Source organism: Eriocheir sinensis, chromosome 2 (assembly GCF_024679095.1).
Source record: "Eriocheir sinensis breed Jianghai 21 chromosome 2, ASM2467909v1, whole genome shotgun sequence".
NCBI classification, from domain to species: Eukaryota; Metazoa; Arthropoda; class Malacostraca; order Decapoda; family Varunidae; genus Eriocheir; species Eriocheir sinensis.
In genome coordinates, this window is record NC_066510.1 from 3,626,190 (window position 1) to 3,647,455 (window position 21,266).

The following is a 21,266-nucleotide window of genomic DNA, read 5'->3' on the forward strand; positions in this document are numbered from 1 at the left end:
CTTGTCTCCCTGGCTCTTACAGTTAACCAACCTTGTCTCCCTGGCTCTCCTTCAGGAACTCAGGCTGGTGGTGGCCGTTGTGGACTTGGCGCAGGTCTTCACTAGCCTGCCACAGCTGCGAGTGGTGCATGTGACAGTGGTGAGTTAATCAGCCTCATTGTTCACCCTATTTCTTTTAGGAAGTTGGTATTTTTCAATGAGTAGAGCTGTGTGTGTGGATGAAACAGATAAAGTGGATATTTAGTTAGTGCAAAAACAATTGAAGCTTTTAAATAGAGGTTTGATAAATGAATGGGGAGAAGAGTGTGTAAATACAGTACCCTCTCGAGTTTCGCGCTTGCTTCATTCCGAAGGCATAGCGCTAAACTCAAGGATCGTGAAACTCGAGGTATTGAAATACATGAAAAAGCGCTTATTGGTTATCACAATTTTTTTCGACTTTACTCTCTTGTTATCTCAAAATACGTACCTTGGTAATAGACAAAAATGGGAAGTGAGAACAGGTTGTTCTGAAGCCGCAGTTGAAGGCGGCTGCCTTACAATTGGCTGGCAGTTCTGAATACACGCTTGTGATCCACGTGGTATCGTCTGCTAATGTAAGGGTGGTTGCTCGCGGTCACCCGTGGTACAGTTGGACAAACCTATAGCTTCTGGAAGTTTTGTGTGTGTTATGGTATAATCTGCTAACTCTTTCTGTTATATATCATCAAATCACTAACATCATGATTGACTTGTCAATGCCTATTGAACGTAAACAGCCGCCGCAATCGCAAAATAGCTCGCAGAGAGGTTCAACTTGCTTACTGCTTCCATATTTCCCTCACCGCTCACAGTGACCACAAGGAGACTGACTAGAACAAAACCAGGCAAATTAACACTTTTAATGCTGTATATTCCCACAGCGCGCATGTGTGGTGGACAGCAAAATGACTAATTTCAGCGGGGAGATATTTCTCGCAACACCGGCCAGTGTATAGTGGACCTTCTTCTTCTTCTTTTGACCTGTAATGCTTTGTATCACTTCTTAGGTCCTCCTTCTCCACACTTTTATACTTCACAACATGCACTTTGGGCTGCTTTCACAGTCATTTTGTTTGTATTGATCGTTACCAATGGCGGCGGTCAGCGCTCTAGTATTTCCACGTGAAACTGGCCGATGGGTAGTGATGTGATGTGATGGTGCTGGAGGTATTGCCTTTACAATGGCACCTCGTGGCGGCTGCAGGGTTAGCCTCGCCCCGCACCTCACCACACACTCTCAACACTTGTCGCTTCCTCTGCAGCCACCACTACCCCATAGGCCAATTTCACTTAGAAAACTATAGCATCGATCGCCGCCTTTGGTAACGATCAAAACAAACAGTGACTGTGAAAGCGGCCTTTAGTTACTTCAGGGTTTTCCATTCATTCTGGCAAAAAAAGAGTGAACTAAGTGAATAAAAATATTTCTTACAAATTAAAAAAAAAAAAAAAATACACTAATTGGAATGTATCAATTTTGACGTTGACCCTCTCACGCACGATGACGCAAAATGCGTCATAAACTTTAAAAAATTGATTAAAAATTAAGTTTTCGGTGAAAATACGTCAAATTTGGGAGTGTCATTTGTTGGGATAAGTTTCTTAATGGTAACATATGGCAACCTTTCTAAGGAGCGTAGATGAGGAGCTTTGAGCGATTTTTAGTTTTTAGCCTACTCTGACGGGAGAGGAACAAAATACAGTTTTCTCAGTGTAACTCGGGAACTAATAGGCATATGAGGATTTTGAGGATACCATAAGAATCCTCACGCAATTCTGCTTCGAAGCATATATTCAGTTACAAAAGTTGGCCCACAAAATTTCAAGCTGTACTTAGGATTTGTTGTCTACAATACTCTATACGGAGACTTGAAACAAGTCTGTATTGTTTATATATTATATTTTCCTCTATTTTTATTTGGGCATGTTCTAGTACAAGTCTTTATGAAGCCATTGATACCATATTTATTGGTGTACGATATATCTGTGAGGGTAAAATACGACCGGGAATATAGAGTATCGCGGCGGCAAAAAAAGGGCCGGTTGGGCCTGAGAAATGCATGGTGAGTGGGATAGAAACTTATTGGAAATTTATGGTGCGCAAGAGGGTTAACTCTCCGAGAACTGTAGACTAAAATGCTGACTTCTTGGGTCACCCACAGTAGACCGAGTCTGGGACATTCTGTGAGCAAAAGTAGAATGCAGATAATAAAGAAAAAAGGAGAAAAAACAAGAGGTAAAAAATAACCAATACAAAATTATGTAATTTTTGCATGGTCATTTTCAGGGGACATTTCTCACAAACTTTTTATATAGCTAATGGCTTCTGTTTCGATCTGTGTGCATATAAATACACATCCCAACGTATGGAGCAGATAGAATGAATGATAATCCTTGACAAAGCTGATTGGATGTGATCGAATATTTCATCGAATGCGTCAACAGCGCCTTTAGTCTTATTGTAGCATTCCTCAATTTCAGGCTTCCCATTGGCTTGTATAAGAGGCTGATCAAGCACAGTTAACACCATTTGGAGAAATTTGGTCTTCTTTTTGTCTGGGTGGTAAGACAACATGGTCAGTGCTTGGTCATAGACGAAAGGAGAGCAATCTTTTAGGATGACTTTTTTATCAGTCATCACATGTAGTTTATGTGGCATGTTGAGCCTCAGTGTCCCTAATTAAGTATGTCAGGTCATAGTTTTGTAGGTCATTCACAAGTTGCATAGGTGTGAACCCCGTTGTCTCCTGTAATATTTATGTTAGTATGTTTGTAAGGCTCCACTAATTGCATTGTCACACAATGGCCTAAGGACATACCCTGAGGTGGTTTTGTGCATTTTGTGCATAAGGGGTGGCCCCCAGCATGTATTCAGTTCCCATATCACAAATCTTGATGACCTTTATGCCATACTTAGCTGGTTTATTAGAAATATAGACCTACCACAATAGGTAACTTGGGGTGTCATACCCCAGGAACCTAACACAATAGATAACCTGGGGTATGAGATACACAAATGGATCTATAGAGCAAACTGAGGGGTTGTTACCGGGATGACCCTCCCATCCCCATGAAGGACTTGACAAGTCAGGAAGGTGAAGGAAAGGAGAGATCTCTCGGTCTTAAGTTCATATAAATAAAACTTGAAAAAAAAATGGTGGGGTGCGAGATACCCCAGGTTACCTATCCAGGGCTAATGGTCCCCCAAGTGAGAAAAATGAGAAAAAATCATCCCTCACACAAACCATTTCATAATATATATCAGTGCATTTGTGATCAGATTATGTATCATCTACTTTGGGGGGTTTAAATCATGGCACAAATTTGGCCCGTCACTGCTACACGGTAAAACCACAAATTTGGCCCGTCGCTGCTACCGGGTTAATGGGCTATTACACTGGGCAAATTTTCCATGGATCTTTAGTTAAACCACGATTTCTGATGGCGTGGTTCTCATATTTCCGTAGTTTTCTGACGTGTCCATGATCTCCCAAAGCTACGGTAGATTTAACCAAAGGAGGACGGTATTACTCATCATCATCATCAGCAGCAATAACAAGAACCAAATGAGACCACGCTAATGGAAATCGTGGTTTGACTGAAGATCCACAGAAAATTTGCCCAGTGTAATAGCCCCTTTAGTGGTGAAGACAGAGGCAGCAACGGCTTGAACTCCAACTCCTTGTATTATGAAGAAGGCTGAGCACCGTTATTGTGCAACCTCAGTTTGACGGCCATCCTGTAGATCAGTCTCATCATAGTGATGGTGGAAGTGATACTGAGGCCCCTAAGGATTCATCCCACCACCCCTCAGAGTTATCAGTTTAAGAATATGAGGGTAATGAAGGGCTTTGTAGCGGGGTGGAGTGCACTTCATCACCTCACCATGGAAACACCAACTGATGTAGAGACTTTGGGTTTGTGGCAGACTGAAGAGGAAGGATGGATAAAGGGAATGTTCATAAATTTAAGGCTACTGATTTAAGGAGAGCTGCAAAATTGACGATGGAATGTGAGCAATTTTGGGGACAATGTCAAAATATTACCATTCGGGGAGAACCAATTTCACGTTACATCCCTGGCCTTCAATGGTTAACAGAAGGGAATGTATACATAAGAGGGGGAAGGTCTTAAAATTCAGGAGGAGGAATGTTCCCAATAATCATGCTTTTAGAGACATAACAATAATGGGTTTAGTTATTTTGTGTAAGATGAATGTTGTATTACTTTCCAAAGAACAGGAAGGAAACAAGTAAGGCCTCTTTCACACGGGCATTTCTGTGCGCGTGTCAAATGCGCGTACAGAAACGTGTCAGATTTTTGTACACGCGTTTGCCACGCATTTGTGTTTGACCGACAGACCAGCAGACCCTGCCACTGCCCTGTGTTCCCATCCGAGTATGTAAGTTCGAGGGTGTAACTCCCTACATCGTTTAGACTTACACTCTCCTCACATCCTTTGCTTCATCTGAATTCAGAGAAAAGGATGTGGGATCAGAGAGGCAGCTGATTGGGCGAAAGCCTTCACGACGTCATCAGGCTCGCCAGCGAATCCAGATCACTTCAACAAAGCGTACCAGCCAATCACAAGGCAGCCACGGCATCAGCTATGTGGGAGAAAAGCTTGGAGGAATAATACACTGTATTCTTCCTCCAAGGAGAAAAGATTACAGCAGTAAAAGATAAATGAAAAGAACAAGTGTAATAGTGGAAAACAAACAAAAGGATAGAAAAGGGAAAAGCAGAAAGACCAAAGTAGGGTAAAGTTAAAGGAAAATTAAATAGAAAAGCAAGACACCGTGTAGGCAAAGTGTACGGAAAAACAGAGCTCAGAGCAGAGTGAAGTATCTAAGTGTGTAGAGTTAAGTATTTGAGTCTGAATAACCAAGAAGGACCTAAGAAGCAATTCAAAGCAGTACAGGTCAAAAGAAGAACACCAGTCTTCCACTTCTTGAGCCGTTGACAGACCTGACGGCTATAGTGAACTCTACAACATATATTCCATCCCCGCTGTAGCATATCGCTTTATTAACTCATATACTCTTATTTTCTTATCGGGAAACATTATTTATAAAGCGTTTCATTGAAAATTGAAGAAAGGATGCAAGAGTTACACCTCCACCGAAGCTGGCGTAACTTACACCCGAGTTACATCCTCGGCTGCATTGTTTTTCTGTTTTCTGAATCCCGATGGAAGTGCAGAGGGATGTATCTCGGAGTTACATTGATGTAAGTTCTTTCTGAATCTGCTCCCTGCAGATGAAGGACCCACAGAAGAAAGCTGTGTTTTTTTATGTGTAATTCAAACAATGAAAAAGGAAAACCGTCGTCAGTTTTGGACTCCTAGAAACAACACTAGATTTTTGCAGGGCGAATTTTGCTGGCCTCTCACCCAGCTGAGAGTGATTGCCCATGGCATTGGGGCCTGCGTGTGTGCGTACCTCGATGCTCGTGTGCAAGCTCCCATTGCCACTAGTAGCCAGCAAGGACGCGCGTGTCAGGAAGAACACACGTGTCCTTGCTGGCTTGGGCGTTTGCGCCGTGTTATACCATTGCCGTCTCAATGTAGAGAAGGCCTGGCAGCTCAAATTATTAGTCATCCAAGTAAGGCTGAGTGTCCCGAGCTCTCCAATAAGATGTTATTTTTTTGTTTTGTTTTAATGCATATCTTTATGAAAATATTTTTTTTCCGTGATAAATAAAGGTTTTCCAACAGTAATATCTTATAAACATTATCAAATTAGACCTAAAAAAGAGGAAATAAATAAGATATAATATAAGGAGAGGGAGAAATATTCACACAAAAAAATATATAAATACATTGACGGTCGTAACTGGGTAGACTCATTATTTTGATTTGTCACCGTTTCTAAATACAGTACTGTCTCCAGGATTGCGAGTTTCAAGTTTGCGATTCACCGAGTTTGCGATAGGGACCCCGAAAAATAGATTTATATTGAAAACTGAAATTGCGATATGACCCAAAAGGAAAAGGAAAAGGATGTTAAACCCAGGTTTTTTCACACCTTCTTGTGGTCCTTGACTCCCATTCTCGCTCTTACCCACCCCCTGGGCCTTTATTGGCTGTGAGAAGCATAGTGAGTGGGATCCGGGCAGCCAGGCGCATGTGTGTGAGCAGCCCCGACCGCGCGCTGGGCCCGAGCAGCTGACGGGCGGCTGATGATGGCGATGGTGATGATGAGTGTTGGCGGCATCAGCCATGGCATCGGCACCACACAAGCGGCATTTACACTGCGGCCCGCTTGTGTGTGGCTGTGCCCATTGTGGGCCCAGGCTCCTCAATTTGCCAATTTTCACTTTCCACATGTTGCGCAGGACCCCTTTCCTTTCTTCCATCTCTTTTTCAAAAAGAAGAGATGGAAGAAAAGAAAGGGGTCCCGTGCAACATGTGGAAAACAAGAATCAGCAAATTGAGCAGCCCAAACCCACAACAAACACAGCCACACACACACACACACGGGCCCTGACAAAAACACCGTTCAGGCGGCGCCAATGCAAAGGCCACGCTGCCAACACTCATCACCACCATCACCATCATCAGCTGCTCGGGCCCAGTGCGCGGCTGGGGCCGTCTGCACACATGCGCTTGGCCCCCCGGATGGGTGGCCAAGCGCAAGATGTCGACGGTTTTCAATTTTCCCGATAAGAATGATGGTTCAAAGTTTGCGATTTCAACGTTTGCGGCCCACAACGTCGACCTATTTATCGCAAACTTGGAGACAGTACTGTATCTCTTTTTGACGTTCATAACACTGTCATTACAGTTACTATATCCAACAAGCCAGGAGGAGTAGGTAGGTAGACATCTACCGAACGGGCGTGAGCTACTCCCGGTGAGGATATATGGGAAGCGAGGAGGGTGCTGAAGCCCTTCAAAGACCCTTCCCATGTCCTCACTAACCATTTCCCTTTTCTCTCATCAACACCAGAGAGCAGTTCAGCATGCTCTAAAGACAGTTCCTCTCTCTTTCTACACCACACTACATTCACACAACACACACACCTTTTCCCAAAATTAAAAATTAAAAATGGCGAAAAACAACACTGCCTCGGAGTCCCCACCTGGGGGGGGACCTGGCTCATGGACCTGATGGAGTGCCTCCTATTGTCCTTAAAAGCTGTGCTTCCGTGCTGACATTCTGCCTGGTCAAACTCTTTCGTCTCTGCCTATCAACATCTACCTTTCCTTCCTGCTGTAAGTATGCCTTTGTACAGCCTGTGTCTAAGAAGAGTGACCGTTCCAATCCCTCAAACTACCGCCCTATAGCTTAACTTTCCTGTCTATCTAAAGCTTTTGAATCAATTCTTAACCGGAAGATTCAAAAGCACCTTTCCACTTCTAACCTTCTATCTGATCGCCAGTATGGGTTCCGCAAGGGGCGTTCTACTGGCGATCTTCTTGCTCTCTTAACTGACTCTTGGTCATCCTCTCTTAGCCGTTTCGGTGAAACTTTCTGTGTTGTGCTAGACATATCGAAAGCCTTTGACAGAATCTGGCACAAGTCTTTGCTTTCTAAACTGCCCTCTTTCGGATTCTATCCCTCTCTCTGTTCCTTTATCTCCAGTTTCCTTTCCGGCCGTTCTATCTCTGCTGTGGTAGACGGTCACTGCTCTTCCCCTAAACCTATCAACAGTGGTTTAGGTCTCTGTCCTATCACCCACTCTCTTCCTGTTATTCATCAATGATCTTCTTTCCATAACAAACTGTCCTGTCCACTCATACGCCGACGACTCCACTCTGCATTATTCAACTTCTTTCAATAGAAGACCATCCCAACAGGAAGTACATGACTCCAGACTGGAGGCTGTAGAATGCTTAACCTCACACCTTGCTATCATTTCCGATTGGGGCAGAAGGAACCTTGTGTCCTTCAATGCCTCAAAAACTCAATTTCTCCACCTATCAACTCGACACAATCTTCCAAACATCTATCCCTTGTTCTTCGACAACACTCAGCTATCACCATCTTCAACACTAAACATCCTCGGTCTATCCTTAACTCAAAATCTCAACTGGAAACTTCACATCTCCTCTCTCGCTAAATCAGCTTCCTGGAGGTTGGGCGTTCTGTATCGTCTCCGCCAGTTCTTCTCCCCCGCGCAGTTGCTATCCATATACAGGGGCCTTGTATGGAGTATGCATCTCGCGTGTGGGGGGGCTCCACTCACACAGCTCTTCTAGAGAGAGTGGAGTCTATAGGGGCTCTCACACATTCCCGGTCCCGGTCGCGACCGTCGCCGATGACTCCCGATAAGCCGGTCGCCAGTCGACTGGCTGTAAGATTGGGGATTGTCGGCGGCAGGCCGCCGGTCTACCGCCGGTCGACCCTGACGACCGTAGACACAGCCGACCACCGCAGGTCAAATTTAAAATTTTCAAAGATATCGGCGATGCCGCCGGTCGCCGGTCAACTGGCGGTCAACCGCCGACACCCACGGCAGACCGGCGGTAGACCGCGAATGAACACCTGTGTCTGACCTGGGGATTAGCAAGGGAGGAAGGAGGAAAACGAGGAGGAACAGGTAGGAGCGAGGGATGAAGAGAGAGAGAGAGAGAGAGAGAGAGAGAGAGAGAGAGAGAGAGAGAGATGAGATAAAGGAGGAAGAGGAATGGGTGAAAGAGAGAATATATATATATATATATATATATATATATATATATATATATATATATATATATATATATATATATATATATATATATATATATATATATATATATATATATAGATATATATATATATATAGATAGATATATAGATATATAGAGAGAGAGAGAGAGAGAGAGAGAGAGAGAGAGAGAGAGAGAGAGAGAGAGAGAGAGAGGAAGGGAAGGAGGAACAGGTGGGAGGGAGGGAGGAAGAGAGATGGAGTGATGGAGAAGAGTGAGGAAGGAAGAGAGAGGATGGAAAGAGATGAAAAAAAGGAGGAAGTGGAATGGGTGAAAGGAGAGAGAGAGAGAGAGAGAGAGAGAGAGAGAGAGAGAGAGAGAGAGAGAATGTTTTATGCACACGAATGAATTTAGGTATGAAGCTGTTTATAAGGTAATTATAAATATATGAAAATGCAAAGAAAGTGTTTGCTCGTCGATGTGCTGCAGGTCTGCCGGCGGTCTACCGCCGACTGACCTGCTGCAGTCACCGGTCGGAGAAATCGAAAATCGTATATGGTCGCCGGTAAACCGCCGGCTTACCGGCGGTGAGCCGCCGGTTTACCGCAGTCAGACCGGCGGTAAGCTGCCAGTCCCAGGATTATTGCCTATTTTGTCGGCGGACAGGCCCCGATTGGCTTATCAGGAGTCATCGGGGACGATCGGGAATGTGTGAGAGCCCCTTAAGGCTCTTCGTCTCATCAGCTCTCTTCCTACTGATAGTCTTCTACCTCTTAAATTCCGTCACGATGTTGCCTCTCTTTCTATCTTCTATCGATATTTCCACGCTGACTGCTCTTCTGAACTTGCTAACTGCATGCCTCCCCCCCTCCCGCGGCCCCCCGCTGCACACTACTTTCTACTCATGCTCATCCCTATACTGTCCAAACCCCTTATGCAAGAGTTAACCAGCATCTTCACTTTCATCCCTCACGCTGGTAAACTCTGGAACAATCTTCCTTCATCTGTATTTCCTCCTGCCTACGATTTGAACTCTTTCAAGAGAAGGGTATCAGGACACCTCTCCTCCCGAAATTGACCTCTCTTTCGGCCACCTCTTATGATTCTTTTTTAGGAGCAGTGAGTAGCGGCCTTTTTTTTTATTATTGTTTCCTTTTTTTTTTGTGCCCTTGAGCTGCCTCCTTTGTTGTAAAAAAAAAAAAAAAAAGCCGATCCTCCATCCCTATACTAGGCAACTCAGTCACCTGGTATCTGGCAGCTACAAGTGAGTGGGCTGCTACAACCCTCTGTAATAGTGGAAACTAACAAAAGGGCTTAGAAAAGCAAAGTCAGGGGAAGAAAAGAACAGAAAAACACCTAGATGCATGATGAAGTGTACAAGTGTGCACTGTGAAGTAACTCAGTGCATGGTGTGAACTATAGAAGTGTTGAGAAGGAGGACCTAAAAAGCGATACAAAGCGTTACAGGTCAAAAGAAGAAGATCATCTCCGTTCCTGGGACAAATTATTTACTCATATAATGGCCACATGGATCTCAGTGTTAACATGGTATATTTTATGGTTATATTTTTTAGGAAGATATAATCGTATAATAGCAATGAAGTAGTTTACGTTTATAATATATGGCTTCGAAATGTGAGACCGAGTTTTTTTTTTTTTTTTTTTTTTTTTTTTTTTTTTAACGTTGTTGCCTATTGCGCCGGTAGGCATCTTCCCGGTGGGGCCTGATGGTCGGCCCAAAGCTTCTTCCAGGTGGGGCCTGATGGTCGGCCCAAGGCTTCTTCCAGGTGGGGCCTGATGGTCGGCCCAAGGCTTCTTCCAGGTGGGGCCTGATGGTCGGCCCAAGGCTTCTTCCAGGTGGGGCCTGATGGTCGGCCCAGCCCGTTCTGGCGCAGGCGAGTGTTTATAGTGGCGCCATCTTGCATTGGCTCATGCTGCCCCCCGGAACTCGTTCTTGATTCGCTTGGACGGCTTCCTCTAGAGTCCGGGTTGATGGGTGGTCTTCAGGACAGCATGTGGGTAGTTTTAAGCCACTCGGCGGTGACTGAAAAATCCGAGTGGTAGCGTGAGGATTCGAACCCGCGTCGTCCATCACGCGGCGAATGTGGGTCCAGTACGCTATCACTTCGGCCACCTCCTACCCATGTAACTTGTAGTTGCCAGATAGCAGGTGACTTGAGTTGCCTATAATAGTATAGGGATGGAGGATCGCGGCTTGTTGAATATAGTAATTGTAACGACAGCATTATGAATGTCAAAAAGAGATATTTAGAAACGGTGACACATCAAAATAATAGGAGTCTACCCTGTTATGACTGTCAATGTTTTATATAATTTTTTATGTGAATATTTCTCCCTCTCCTTAAATGGTATCATATTTATTCTCCTCTATTTTAGGTCTAATTTGATGATGTTCAGAAGATATTGATGTTGGAAAACACAGAAAAAATACATTTAACACAAAAATACACATTGAAACACACAAAAAATAACATTTTAGTTGGAGAGCGTGGGACTCACTCGGCCTTACTTGGATGACTCATCGGTAAAGAATCCAGCAAGCTGTCAGGCCTTCTCTATATTGAGACGGCAATGGTTATACACGCGTGCAACTTGTTGTGTGAAAAGTCCCATCGAACTCAATTGAATGTTAAATCACCGCGCACACGAACACGCGTATGGGAACGCTCGTGTGAAAGAGCCCTAAGAAGATTACCACTTTATTGGTGATGTTAACCCTTATACGGTGATGGAACTCTTTATAGACGGCCCAAAATTCAGTCGGTCAGTTTTGTATGGCAGAAATATAACATTTCCATTGCGGTAGAATCTATCTATATAGACGACAGTTAAAACATCTCTTATGCGGCATAATTATATTTATGCTACGGTCCTAAGGTCGGCAGTGATTATATACTGACGATTCATTATGGGGGGGAGCTACTCTTCAAGTACTGCTGCCATCTAAAGGTTAATAGAATTTCCTGTATTCTTGCTTCCAGGGTGACATAACCAGTGAGGAGGTTGATTTCTCCATCCTTAAGGAACTGAAGTCCTTGAGCCTCAGCGCTACGCAGCTGAGCCAGGCGTCCCTGCAGTCACTTGCTAGATGCAGCCACCTTGAGGCCATCTACCTGTTCAAGTGTCACCCTTACGGGGATTTTGTGTTGGAGTGAGTAAATATTCATCTTCATTGCACCTGCTGCTGCTACTACTACTACTACTACTACTACTACTACTGCTACTACTTATAACACTCTCTCTCTCTCTCTCTCTCTCTCTGAACTCTTACTATTGATGTTTTGCAATATTTAATTCAGGCAAAACTTTGCGTAACTTCCCCCACTGTTCCCCTCCTTCCCTTCCCTTGCACTTCAAGCTTCACCAATCTGGATCTGGATCTGGATCTGGATCTTAATGCACAGTGCACCTTTCAGGTGCATAACACGCATATTTGTGTTGGCTGTTGGGGGGACGGGGGAGCCGAGTGTGCGGGGGAGGGAAGTGAATCAAGTGTTGTTGTTAGTGTTGGTGTGTTGTGGTGACAAGTGATTGTGTATTTGTTTTCTGAATGAGTCTATTGTACCGCAGTCTAAAATCTGTTGAGGGAGGCTGTTCCAGTCACGTATGGTGCATGGAAAGTATGAGTGCTTGTATGCGTCAGTGTTAGTGTGATATGTTTGGTATTTATGGATGTGTGTGTTACGAGCACGTTGACTGTTTGTGTTGTGTAGGTATGTTTGTGGGTCAATGTCTATGTGAGTGTTTGTGATCTTGTACATAAGTGTAAGTCTGTGTGCTTGTCTGCGTAGGTGAGGAGGGTCCATGTTTATCTGTTGTTTGATCCGTGTTGTGATGCCAGGCGTTCAAGCGTAATTGTCTGTAATGAACCTAGCCGCCTTGGTGTTGATTTGTTCTAACCTATCAATGTTTCTGTGTGTGTAAGGATCCCACACCGTGGAGCAGTATTCAAGTGTTGGTCTCACAAGTGTGTCATAAGCTTTGTGTTTAATGTCAGGTGTGCAGTTATATAAATTCCTCCTCAGGAACCCCAGAGTTCGGTTGGCTGTGGCACTGATGTGGTCTATGTGAGTGTTGAACTTTAGGTTAGTGGAGAGGTGGACAACAAGATACTTGTGTGTGTGGACTGATTCTAAATCTGAATTGTGGAGAGTAAGTGTGATGGATGGGGTTGTGCGCTCTGGTGAATTTTAACAGTTTACATTTGTCTGGTCGGAAATGCATCTGCCAGGTGCGCTCCCACCGTTCGAGGTCATCCAAGTCGTTTTGTAGTAGTCTGCAGTCATCAGTAGTCTTTACTGCTCTAAACAGTAAACTATCGTCGGCAAATAGTCTAGTGGAAGAGTTAGGTGTTGAGAGTAGAAGACTGTTAATGTACAGGAGGAAAAGAATGGGGCCTAGAACGTTGCCTTGTGGGACACCTGAAGAAACAGGACAGTGTCAGATGAAGATCCGTCAAGAAGAACACGTTGAGTCCTGTTAGTAAGAAATGCAGTGATCCAGTGAAGAATAGGTCCTGAAATGCCGTAGTATTTCAATTTTAATGTCAGTCTTTTGTGTGGAACTTGATGTGAAGGTGCATCATCCCAGGGTTACTCATTATAGTACAGGTCTCACTACAATGAAGGAAGTAATGGAGGAGGCAACAAAGGAAGCAAGAGGAGAGGCACCATGGGAGCTGCTGTATGCAGATGACTTGGCAGTAAATGCAGAGACAGCAGAAGAAGTGAAAGAAAAGTTTAATAAATGGAAGGAAGGAATGGAGGAGAGAGGTTTGAAAATTAATATGGAAAAAACAAAGTACATGGTAACTGAAAAGAAGCAAGAGAAAAGATTAAATCAGGAAAGTATCCATGGGGATGCTGTGGGAAGGGAGTAGGTGTAAATTCTGTCTTGTGCACATGTTGCAGGCAGTGGTGCCACCTTGGATGCTCAGGCCTCAGAAATGTAAGAGGAGTGAAGAATTTTACATGCCCAGCTTGTGTAAGGAGACAGCAAGGACAAGAAACTGAGAGGAATGAACTAGAGGTGAATGGAGGAAAGCTGGATGAGGTAGAACATTTCTGTTAATTGGGAGATGTCCTGACTGTGAGGCAGGAGTGGAGAGGACAGTGAGAGCGAGAGTGGCGGCAGCGTGGTTAAAGTGGAGGGAGGTGGCTAGTCTACTCGTGAATTGTAGCATCCCTCTAAAGAGCAGAGCAGGGGTGTACCAAGCGTGTATTAGATCAGTGATGTTGTATGGAACAGAAACATGGGCTCTAACTAGAAAATTGATGGAGGTATTGAGAGCAAGTGATCGCAGAGTGCTGAGGTATATGGTGAGGATCAGGTGGCAAGACAGGGTGTCCAGTGCAGATGTAGCTAACAGATCAGGGTGTCCAGTGCAGATGTAGCTATGTGGAGTAGAGGACCTGGAAACAGTGCTCAGAAGGGAAAGACTCCAATGGCTTGGACATGTAAAGAGAGCAGGGGAGGATACAGTGCTGTGAGCTGTGGAGAGATTAGAGGTAGAAGGAAGGAGACCAGTTAGTAGACCTAGGAAAATGTGGAGAAGGTGTGGGATTGGATGAGCATCGGGCAGAAGACACGAGTAGAATGAAGGAGAGCCATAAATCGTCCAGCTGCTCTGGAAGAGTGAAAACTGACGTTAAGCGAAATGATGATGATGACAGTGATACTGTACTTTGCAAAGTAAGTGGGCAGTGCTGGGTTTGATATTTATTACATATCTATTTCGTGTATCATCAATAAACTTAGCTGTTATAATTGGTCTGTGAAGCAGTTCAAGGAGTCAGGTATGGGGTCAGGAGCCACTGCTTGCAGGGATGACTGCTGTCCCCGAGAAGGCAGCATCCTGCAGGTACATGTTGTTCCTCAAACATTAATTTCAGTCCTGTTTTTTTTTTTTACATCTCTGCCTGTGGCACTGGTAGGATTTCTGCGCCCGTCATGGCACAGGCAATTTTTATAGTGGTGCCAGTTATGCTTGGCTCATGCTGCCCCCTGGAACTTATTCTTGATTCACTTGGATGGTTTCTTTTAGAGTCCGGGTTGATGGGTGGTCTTCAGGACAGCACTCAGTGGACTGAAAAATCCCAGGTGGTAGCGAGTGGATTCGAACCGATGTTGTTCATGGTGTGGTGAATGTGGGGCCTGCACGCTAACCACTCAGCCACCGCCTACCCACTCATCCAATATTCTTGCATGATGGACTGAGCCAGGCCACCTTGCCATAATGTCAAGAATTCTATAATGAGCATCTGTGTTGCCTTCAGCTCTGTTTTTAATATATTATATCAAGTGTAGCTTCATAGTTGTTATGGTTGTTAGGGTGACGCAACACAAGGTTAAATAATGAGGTTTATTCACATTATGTTGGTATATAATGGTAGCAAGCTTACTGAAGTTAAGCAACAATATTATTTACAATTCATTATTCTGTTGGTAATGGTAGCGAGCTTATTGAAGTTAATTAACAATGCTATTGACAGCTCATTCTGTTGGTAATGGTAGCGAGCTTTTACCGAGTTACTCTACAATACTGATTTCAACTCATCATTCCAATCACCAGAAGGGCCTATCCAATCACAGTTAATTTCATAAAATATATGGAGATATAGAGTCCTGGCCATAGCTAACAAAACTACCCCAGTCAAGTTTCTATGGTGCATAATTATACAATAAAATATACCTATCCCTTCAACCACCGATTGATATGTGTTCACAAAGATGATCATGGGGCAAGGTATTTGTGTGGGGTTAAGATACCAATGGGGTGATCATAAGCCCACACAAAAGGGGATGTTCACATACTACATAGTGACACAACAAGTGAGGTACCAGCTCAGTCAGTATGCTAGGGAACCTGTGGAAGTGAGGTCCAGATGATGTGTGTCAATTCAACGTACCTGTGGAAGTAAGGTCCAGACTGTGTGTGAGGGAGACAACCTCACACCGTCGGCTTATCGCCTCCCCTCCCACTGCCCGCGGCTAGCCAGAAGCTAGTGAACGAATTTATCGGTGGTTTAGTTAACATCCAATTGGCCTGTTCCGCCAGTTCAGCAAGAGTTTCGAAGCAACTGGTTCTCTCACTCAATACAGGTGAAAAATTCTGCTCGTCAATCCTCCATGAAAAAACTAACTAGTGATCATTCGGCACCTTCGGCCGAGGCGTGGTCACGCCACCAGCTCCACATCTGGTTCGTCTGTCTGTCTTGCGGTTCATAACCACCTGATTCACAAGCAACACATCAGTTATTACAGGTTACCGATTTCTCAGTTTTCCCCGCATTACACATCAAACACCACCTGCACATATATGCTGTGATAGCGTTTTCTGTTCACGTAAAAATGCACATTGGCATGAGGAGCCACAATTCTTATGTGAGTGCCATCAATCACACCCACAACACCAGGAAACTGGGTTTGCTGCACTTAACGTTGCGTGTGAGGAAATTCCACAAACTATCAGAGTACTTCTGGATCAGTCAGTGCACCTATTGTCTGTGAGATTGCACGGCTGAGAGTCGGCTGCGTTGTTCCAAAATCATCACAACTGCAGTGTTGCATTTTTCCTGTGGCTAAATATCTTAATGTGGTGGCCACCTTGGTCTTGGGGCTTAAAGGTCTATTTCTTTCCGTTTTACTTTGCAGCTTGTCTCTCACTCAGTCACTGCAATTATACCAGCACGGTCCAGTCTGAATCTTTTGAGTAGTTCAGCATCATTGTATTCAGCAAAAATATCTCTTCTTTCTCTGTAGGTACTCTGCAGACATTGTTGTTGTTGTTGTTGTGCCTCCATCCTGCTAACAGCTGTTTGCTAGGAGGTAAAAGTGTCCCCTGCCGCTGTTACCCTAACAGTGCTGTTAAGGCCTTAACCCCTTGACTGTGGATTTCCTACAAGAAGACATCACCAAGCTTCAGAAATGGAACAAAAAGTGGCTGCTACAATTCAATAAAGAAAAATGTAATCCTGCACCTTGGGAGGGGATAGCCATCATACCAATACCACATGGGAAATACTCAACTATCCACCACAGAGGCAGAGAAAGACTTGGGAGTATATGTCACCAGGCTACCAATGAAAGCCAAATCCGTCCCAATCAGGGGGCTTCGTGGTGCAGTGGTTAACACATTTGGCTCACAACCGAGAAAGTCCGGGTTCGATTCCCGGGCGGAGTGGAAAAATATGGGCAGCTTTTCCAATATCCTATGCCCCTGTCCATCCAGCAGTGAATGGGTACCAGGTATTAATCGGGGGTTGTGTCCCATCTCCTGAGATCTGTTCCCTTCTCCTATAATTCCTTCCCCTTCTGTCTCTCTCCGGCATATGACCACAGATGTTGCGCCGACTAAACAAAACTTTCCAACTTTCCATGCCAATCGCAGCTGACGGCTTAACAAGCTTTGTGAATATCTGTTAGCACTTAACAGAAAAATGTTAAGGCTAATAGGAATTTGTTGGTCTTAACAGCTGTTTGCTAGTGGTAACAAATTTTGTGTATACATGCCCAGAGAGAGAGAGAGAGAAACTCCCATCTCTACCCTGAGACCGCTCTCGCAGATCCCCCAGACTGGGACACTTGATCAGCAAGTGCCGAACTGTCAGGGGAACCAAACAGTCATTACAGTAGGGCTGAACTCCCTGGGACATAAGAAAGCCAACTGTATACCTAGTGTGACCCACCCTAAGGCGGGCCAGGACAATCTCCCTCTTACGACTCCTTATATTGGAATAAGAACAGGGATGCACAGCCCTGGTCGTGACTTCCCCCATCTTTGTCATGGCAATCTCAGCCGCCCACCTGCGCTGCCACACACTCTGGAGTGCAGACCGCACGGTGAGATGCAAGTCCCTAAGTGGAAGTGCGCACTGTGAGGGAGGGCGGGAAGCAGTGGCCCGCACCACCTCATCGGCCTCCTCATTACCATGCACAGAGACATGGGCAGGTACCCAACAGAAGGCCACCTGATGCCCATGCCTTATGGATAGGACTAGCCAGCTAAAAATATTTAAAACAATAGGGTGGGTGCTTTTAAACGCTTCTAAGGCTGATAGTGCTGCGAGTGAGTTACTAAATATAGTAAAACGTCCCACCGGCATTCTAAAAATGACGTTTATTGCTAAAAGAATTGCGGAAAGCTCCACAGTAAATATAGATGCAAGGGCAGGAAGGTTCCCAGAACGGTAAAACCTTAGAAAGATTTCTCCAAATCCAACGCCAGAATCGGATTTGGAGCCGTCTCTGAACTCAGGTGTAGATGTTTCATGACAGGTAGCATGCAAGAGGAACAACATTGGGCAATGCTCTCTGACACATCCGCCTACTGAAAGGAAAGTACCGGCAGAACTGTGCGTCTTGAAATTCCCATGGTGCAATGGGAGGTAACTGGTGGGTGGCTATTGGGAAGTATGGTAGTGAGAGGTCCCCAATAATATTCCGGACACAGAAGCCAAAGAGGCGAGGTAGGAGAGGTTTGTTTCTGTATATTATATCTAAATTAGTGTCTATGGCAACAGTGTAGGCATTGTAGTATGTACTAGTACTTAATTACAAGTCCATCTCTCTGCACGTCCAAGGGTGGCACTCCTGCGTCAACTAAAAGTCTTGATGTGGGGGATGATCAAAAGGCACCTGTTGACAGTCAGACTGCAGCAAGACGAGAGTGCTCAAAGCGGAATACAATGGGAACAGTCTCAGTTATGGTTGCCAACTTGAGCTAAAGAAAATAAGGAACACAGCATCCCATTCTCCAATACAGAACGAATCCATATTTTAAGGAACGGGTGGCAACCCTAAAATTTCTCTTGCCTGCCATGACTGACAGCCGCTGCTGGTGAAGGCAGGAGGAAGGGGGAGAGACATTACGGCGCATACTTTACACGTATTCAGGACGACCCTTGACAAATATAATTTTATGGACTGTTTCTGTGGTTCACTGAAAAATGCACTCACCACAGTTTTAAAATACTGAATTTAATCTGCTTAACCCTTAGATTACAGCGATCGTATAGATAAGTGCGCTACCACACGCCCCACCCATACGGGGATCATATATATAATCATCACACTCTACGCTCCCTTCGTTTCAAATATACCGCCAGTTCTTGACTCAGAAGAATGGTGGAGGGATCTGGCATCCATACACACTCTCATTCGTCTCCAGCGCGCAGCCTACCGAAGGCCACAGATCATTTTCCACTTTTGTTCGGAATACATCTGGCATGTCTCGTGACGCGTCAAGCTGTTCCTCTGCTCCGGGCAGAAGTAGAACGCGGGCGAATCAAAGTGACAGTGACTGATGACTGCTGTGGTAGTGACATTGACAGAGGAGAGAGAGAGAGAGAGAGAGAGAGAGAGAGAGAGAGAGAGAGAGAGAGAGAGAGAGAGAGAGAGAGAGTGTGTGTGTGTGGGGGGTTCCACGCGACACATCACGGCCACGAGAAAATGCGCAATATTTTCGGCTGTCATAACTTTTTTTATTATTATTAGGAGAGAAGTCTTATTACACCACCATATATACTACATGGATATACAATTATTACGAAGAAGAAAGACACCATTTCCACCTCTTTTAAATGGCTAAATTTCCCTTGTGCACAGCATCTGGAGAAATATATCACCACCCGTACTCTAGGGGTTAACCATTCAGACAGCCAAATACGGAACAAATGGTGTTCAGTATTTTAAGGAAAGGGTGGCAAGTTGGCAAACTTAGTCCTAGTCCATGATGTAAACTCAGAGATAGCACCCGTGCGCTCATGTCCGATTGCATTTGTGCTTTGCTGTGAGATCTTTGTATTTTCAGCACTACAGTGTGAGTTGTTTGTGCTTTAACATTGTCCCCCAGAAAGATGGTTCAAAGGGATGGTGCTGCAAAGAAGAAAACAGGAACGGTGGATACCATGCTCGCAACAGGAATGGATGGGGTGCGGGCCGTGGCGGCTTGTATGCCCTCCTGGACGTGACGGACTCCCGCTCACCCTCTATCTCGGATGATACATTGGGTTAGCTTCATGTTGGTAATCAAACACAGTTCCGGTGCCTCGAGAATAGGGAAACTCCTCCTGCTAAACCCCGGTGTGAAACCTACACCTCGAGCGTAGTTAGCGGTTGCGGGAGTCTCCGTAACAACTGTAACACACTGATTTGTGTTTCATATTATTTATCATTGCTATTTGTTGATAAAATTACTTTAATTCTGTATAAAATAACATTTAAAATGATTTTTATATAAATAATGTTTTTTTGAGGTATGGGACGCATTAATGGGATATACATTAATTTCAATGGGGAAATTTGTTTTGGTTTACAAGTGTTTTGGTGTGTAAGCAATATTCTGGAACGAATTGAACTCGAAACCCAAGATATTACTGTACTTGAATTTTCAAAATCAACTGGCATGCAAATGAAAAAAGTTATTAACAAATATATATATATATATATATATATATATATATATATATATATATATATATATATATATATATATATATATATATATATATATATATATATATATATATATATATATATATATATATATTTATGTGCAATTGTTAGGATGGCAATAAAGTATCATGTGCATGTAAGAGAGAATGAGGGACAGAAGTGACTGAGCAGATACAAATTACAAATTAAAAAAAATAATAATGAAGAAAATTGCAATTTATTTCTAGTTTGTTCAACTTGAAATTTTGATACGATGATTATGCAACTTCTATAATAACATGTCACCCAGTCATGACCAAAGATGCAAGTAAAAGGCACAGCAGACAGTCACCTTAAAGGGTAAAGAAAATTGATCTATTAGGACTTAAGACCTGACGCATTCTAGATGAATTGCCACTTATGTTGCCTGCATTTTGAGTGAATAGGAACAAAATATGTATTAATTGTTTCGCTCCCTGCTGAAGTGAGGCAAGCGACACGCACAAGAAATTGAGAAAAGTGCGATTGAAGTTTGGTGTTTCTGCACTTCTCAGAGGCATAGGTGTGAAAAAAATTGATCATAGCGGCAAAACGTTTTGAGTTTTAGTCTGAAAAGTTGCCTCAGAATGCTTGATCAGTTGGTCGATGCGAGGCAAGTGATATCTCAAGATCGACCCCCGTATCACTTACCTCACTTCAGCAGGCAGCGCCACAATTACCTATGTCATGAGAGTCGTGACAAAAATAAGGAGACTGATCAACTCAGAACAATACCGAGATTATCCACGAAGAATTAAATGTTTTTGAGCCGGCCAACAAATGTTTCCCGTGAGTTCTCCCCCTCCCTGTCTGCCATGTCCTTGGCACTACATGTGTTGGTCTAGGCGAGGCTGTCTCTGCTGCCATCATGCGGAAAGGGGTGGCATAACAATATGCTAGTTTAGTTATATACTATGCCCATGTTCTTGTATCTCTGAATGCTGCATAATGCCTTGTAATAGTGTATGAGACAAATTGAAGTAGTAGTAACTTGACCGCTTTCAAGAAGAGTGCATCAAGACACCTCTCCACCCAAAATTGACCTCTCTTTTGGCTACTCTATACTATCTTCTGTTGTGGGAGCGACAAGTAGCAGGGTTCCTTTTTTTTCTACATTTTT

At 44.1% G+C, this 21,266-nt stretch overlaps 1 protein-coding gene across 7 annotated transcripts in view; it reads left to right on the forward strand.

Annotated features, from left to right (window-relative positions):
• Positions 1-21,266, forward strand: part of LOC126998657 (F-box/LRR-repeat protein 7-like) — a 72,322-nt gene that overhangs the window by 44,808 nt on the left and 6,248 nt on the right. For 6 of the 7 annotated variants that reach the window (XR_007752960.1, XM_050860639.1, XM_050860646.1 and 3 more), the window contains 2 exons: positions 56-139; positions 11,656-11,825. Coding sequence is in view for 6 of the 7 variants with exons in the window: in XM_050860639.1 (XP_050716596.1) it covers positions 56-139; positions 11,656-11,825 (254 nt within the window). In the remaining variant the exon portion in view is untranslated. The remainder of the gene's footprint in view (positions 1-55; positions 140-11,655; positions 11,826-21,266) is intronic. The other variant, XM_050860666.1, reaches the window with a different exon arrangement.